Genomic DNA, 5,000 nt, shown 5'->3' with positions numbered 1-5,000 from the left:
CCCGTCTTTGTATCTCGCAACATCTAGTTTATTCTTAAATTCATGTATGGTGTTTGCACACTGTGTGTGTGTGTGTGTGTTTACCTAGTTGTATTCTACGGGAAAGGAAGCTATGCTCGTAGTGTCCCGTCTTTGTATCTCGCAAAATCTAGTTCGTTCTTAAATTCATGTATGGTGTTTGCACAGTGTGTGTGTGTGTGTATGTGTTTGTGTGCGCGTGCGTCTCCCCCCCCCCGTATGTTTTGTACTTTTTTGTGAATTTAGGGACGTCCCTACGGACCAGAGCAACCAAACATTCTTTTATGATATAATCGGATGTTCCTCTCCACTCAAAAATTAATGGTGATTACTTTCAACTTCCGTTCTCACTCCGTTCTGCTCAACTTCACCTTAAATCTTCTTGTACCACCTCAATGGCTCCACCACTTCGGTGTGATGGTTTCCCCCAAAAAAGATAGAAGCGCTGGTTATTGCAAACAATATACTAAATACTCTCTTCCCACTCTAGCACCGATGCCATTTTGTGGGAATTTTCCACAAATTTGTGTCTGAGAAATTTCCTCACATGGGATGTTTTGTGAGCAAAATATATGTTCCAATGAACTTATTTGTGTATATAATAATTCCTTCTTTTTGCGGGGGAAAATGTGGAAATCCAGATTTCCTTGTGGTAATTTTGTGGAAAAAATCTCACTCGTTTGTGGGAACTGGCATAGATCACAGTTGGCAGCACTGCATTCTAGTAATGAGCCAAGATTCTTTATTCCTCTGGTTTTCCTTTATTCATTTATTATTCATTTGTTTATTCATAACACCTGCTGAGGAACACTACCCAACATACAACAGGTACAAGTTCCCTATGCTGTATCACTATAGAATATTAATATAATAATAATAATAATAATAATAATAATAATAATAATGTGTGAATAGGAGGTAAAGGGAACACGGGCTGAGGAAAATACTTTTATTCCTGACTAGTTTCGCCTGAATGGCGAAATTCAGATAATGATAATAATAATAATAATAATAATAATAAAAAAACAGTTCGAAATTACAAGTACAATTGCCGAGGATAACACAAAAAAGCATGTGAGCTTATTTCCATTGTGGTCCTCATTATTAATGACCACGACAGGTAGTTCGGGTCACATGAAGAACTGTCACCCCAGAACGCCCACCTGAAGAATCGTCACCCCCATGAGATCCCACCTGAAGAATTGTCACCCCAGAACGCCCACGTGAAGAATTGTCACCCCATGAGATCCCACCTGAAGAATTGTCACCCCAGTACGCTCAAAGAATTGTCACCCCAGAACGCTCACATGAAGAATTGTCACCTCAGAACACACACCTGAAGAATTGTCACCCCATGAGATCCCACCTGAAGAATTGTCACCCCAGTACACCGAATATCAACAGTGGAATAAAGATTAGGTTAGGTTCTGTCGGGAACACAATGGTCACTGATTTCAGGAGTACAGTGGCTGTCGTTACCTGAATGCTGAAGTCGACTCCCATATTTAGGATTGGGTGTGTAAAGGTATGGGTTTCTGAACAGGGATTTGTACAGAACACGTCTCTCTCTCTCTCTGTCTTCCTCGCTCTCTGCTTCCAACTTCTGGAAGCCAGAAGCCCAGAAGCGAGAAACTAGAAGCCCAGAAGCGAGAAGCCAGAAGCCAGAAGCCCAAAAGCGAGAAGCCAGAAGCCAGAAGCCTCAACATCAACGTTTCCCAACTTTTTTTTTTCTTTTTTTCAGGCGACCCCCAATATGATCCTCATGATATGATCGGGACCCCACTAATCTATTTGTATATGTGTTAATATATATGCATGACTAGTTGTTGACTGTAAAAAGTAGAGGATAAGTATAATAAATATATGTGTAAGAAGGGTAATGTAAGGCTATGAAAGACAAAGTTAACATCACCATGGGTATTGTATTGAATTTATATCCTTAAAAAAAAAAAAAAAAAAAAAAAAAAAAAAAAGTCTTGGCGAGCCCTGGGTTGGGAAACAATGATCTACACATGGTCGAAACTAACCCGCCACTTGACACAGCTTAACACTCGAGAAAAGTGTGTCTGTGTAGGTTACAACATTCCCTTGGATCACGTGCTGGATCTGTGGTCGACAGTCATTTCTTTCCCGGACAGCACTGTGACCTTATATGCACACGCACACACACATACACACACACACACAGCATACCCTTGCTGAAGGGGGGCAGTAACGGCTTGCAGTGTTAGGCTTAAATCCTGAGTGTGGCTCGATCTCGGGTCTGCATCGTTGCGAGCCTTTGACGTTGACCATTAAACTGTGTGTGTGTGTGCGCGCACGCGCGTGTGTGTGCTCGTTCATATCAAATGGGGGATGTAGGACCTGAGCTGGGCGCGTTCCTCGGTGTGTTCCGCTTTAGTTTGGCCGCGGTTAGCGTTCCCAAACTATTAAAGCAATATAGGTGCCAGTATAGTATGTGACCTACCTTTTGGATGTTGCCTACGAACATTTTCCTTTGGTACAGTGTGTGGCCTACTGGACTTATATTTCGGTATGAACCTGTCTCTTAAGCTTTAATAGTTTGGGAACGCTAACCGCGGCCAAACTAAAGGGGAACGCACCGAGAAACGCGCCCAGCTCTGTGTAGGACACAGATATTTGACATCGTACAGCTGGCAAGAGCGATGGTCCCCAAGCACCGTCTACGTTACTGTCACGTTGAGCAACAGTGACGCTGCGTCAGGCATCGTGCGCGGCACTCTCGAGTTGCGGTGCTCGACAAACTATATTCTCATTTCAGATTCCGTTAACGTGCACCATTAATGACGGAAGATCTCGTTTTGTAGTCGACTTCGGGAAAGTCCGAGAATCGGCGATCTCGAGGGATGTGATTCATTTCGATCTTATCTCCCAATGTCAAGAACGACCTTGTCGCGTCCCTCCCGGGGAATTCACAGAACGTAAAATCCCAAGACAAGCAATCTCTCTCTCTGTATTTATCTAAAAGTGTTATACAGGAAAAGAGCAATACACATAAGATCTTGTCTCCCAATCCCCAATTTATCACACCAAGCCTTAAATCCATGTATAGTTCCAACTTGGTTTCTATTCTTATTTTCCAATTATCATACTTAAAATCTAATTCACGTATTTTGGGCTATGTTGACTTTTAACCTATTCCATGTATTTCAGGATCTACATGGAAATTTTCATTTCATCACATCCTTTAGACTTAGTCTTTCTCAATATGTTCTCACGACTTCTTAAAGATTTCTCATCCATGACCAAGAGAATTCCTCTGTCGTTGTAGTCCTTAGCTTCTTGTCTTTTTGTTTTCTCATCCTCTCTTTCCTCTTTATTCATTTCTCTTTTTATCCATACCTTTTTATATTGTTCACTGTCTGCTAGTTCCCCAGTTTTTGCTAAGATATCCTCTGCTGTCGTTTGTGACCTGAATTTAACCTTAATCGGTCTGGTCTTATCTGTGATTTCATATCACCTCTTTCTCTTCGATCTTTCAATGTTGTCAGATCCAGTGCTTTTCGTCTCTACTGGCTGGACAGCAATTTGCTTGCTGGATTTTGTCTTCTCTCGATCCTACTTATAATCTTCACTCTGTGTGTGATTCACCATGGTCTTGGATCACGTGTTGGACTCGTGATCGACAGCTACTACCCTTCCGGAAGAGCTCAGAGCTCGTATATGACCGATCTATGGGTAATGCTGTGACCTTACACGCACACACACACACCTCCCGCCTACGAGAGTTGGAGTAATGATTCGCAGCGTAGCGATACTGAAATTATTTCAGCCCTGGGCGGGAGTGTGTGTGCTTCAGTAATGACTGGCATTTATTTTATATTGTTTATTTGTTATTATTTGTCTGTTTATTATTATTTGCTTGATTTTCATTTATTATTAGTTATCTGTCAATTTATTGTTATTTACTATTTACCTGTTTATTTATTATTTAACTATACTTATGCATTTATTTCATCATTATTTATTATTATTTATATTATTATATTTTTTATCTATTTATTCATCATTATTGTATATATATATATTTTCGCATCCGACCTAATTATGGACTAAAAGGTCTCCTGTCGGCATGTTCCGCCTTTGTAATCCTTTGTATCCATTTACCGTCACTCCATTTCTTCGCTTTCTGATAAAACCTTTCCCGTTGCAGATGCCCAGGTGGAGCAGCTAATCAGAGCCAGCCAGGAAGCGAGGTCCATGGCCTACTGCCCTTACAGCAAATTCTCCGTGGGCGCCGCCCTCCTGACGAAGGACGGCCAGAAGGTGTTCAAGGGCTGTAACGTCGAGAACGCCTCCTACGGGATGACGATCTGCGCCGAGAGAGGGGCCATCATGAGTGCGGTCGTCCAGGGCCATCGCCAGTTCCAGGCCGTGGCCATCACGGCTGACATGGGAGAGACGTTCGTAGGACCCTGCGGTGCCTGCAGGCAGGTCCTGGCCGAGTTCGGTCTCGGATTGGAGATTTACCTATCCAAGCCTAACTTGGAGTACATGGTCACGACTATAGACGCACTCCTCCCTGACGCCTTCATCTGGGGGAGTTCGTGATCGCCAGGGGGAGATCGAGGAGCGGATGTTGGGAGGGGAAGGGGGCGTGGGGGAGGGGGAGGGGGGCGTGGATGGAAGAGTATCCGGTTTCCAAGGAATCCTGTGGAGATGTAAGGGACTCCACGACTCCTCGGGGAGTTCTGGCACCAGCAGGCTCGAGTGACGAAGGTGGGAGAGTCCTTGGGGAGTGATGTCACGTGGTTCGTTTTCAATTGGGTCGTACATAGCGTTTTTATTATTATTAATATTATTATTATTTTTTTCTATTTTTTTTTTTTAGGATTTTGTTTCCGCTAGATTAGTGATGATTATTGTGTGGTTCATGGTAGAGACATGGAGGCTGGAAAACTGGAAGACTCGAGTGTATTATCCAGTGGCTCTGTGCATTTTTTTTTTTTTACCATTTGTCA

The 5,000-nt window shown here is 42.9% G+C and overlaps 1 protein-coding gene across 4 annotated transcripts in view; it reads left to right on the top strand.

The window, feature by feature from the left end:
• The window catches only part of LOC143017454 (cytidine deaminase-like), a 27,003-nt gene that overhangs the window by 21,707 nt on the left and 296 nt on the right, over positions 1 to 5,000 (top strand). For 3 of the 4 annotated variants that reach the window (XM_076172208.1, XM_076172209.1, XM_076172210.1), the window contains exon 5: positions 4,193 to 4,330. Coding sequence is in view for 1 of the 4 variants with exons in the window: in XM_076172213.1 (XP_076028328.1) it covers positions 4,193 to 4,590 (398 nt within the window). In the remaining 3 variants the exon portion in view is untranslated. Of the gene's footprint in view, positions 1 to 4,192 lie in introns of all 4 variants that reach the window. The other variant, XM_076172213.1, reaches the window with a different exon arrangement.

This window comes from Oratosquilla oratoria, chromosome 32 (assembly GCF_046742065.1).
Source record: "Oratosquilla oratoria isolate Oo_2021 chromosome 32, ASM4674206v1, whole genome shotgun sequence".
NCBI classification, from domain to species: Eukaryota; Metazoa; Arthropoda; class Malacostraca; order Stomatopoda; family Squillidae; genus Oratosquilla; species Oratosquilla oratoria.
This window is presented reverse-complemented; position numbering and strand designations above follow the sequence as displayed.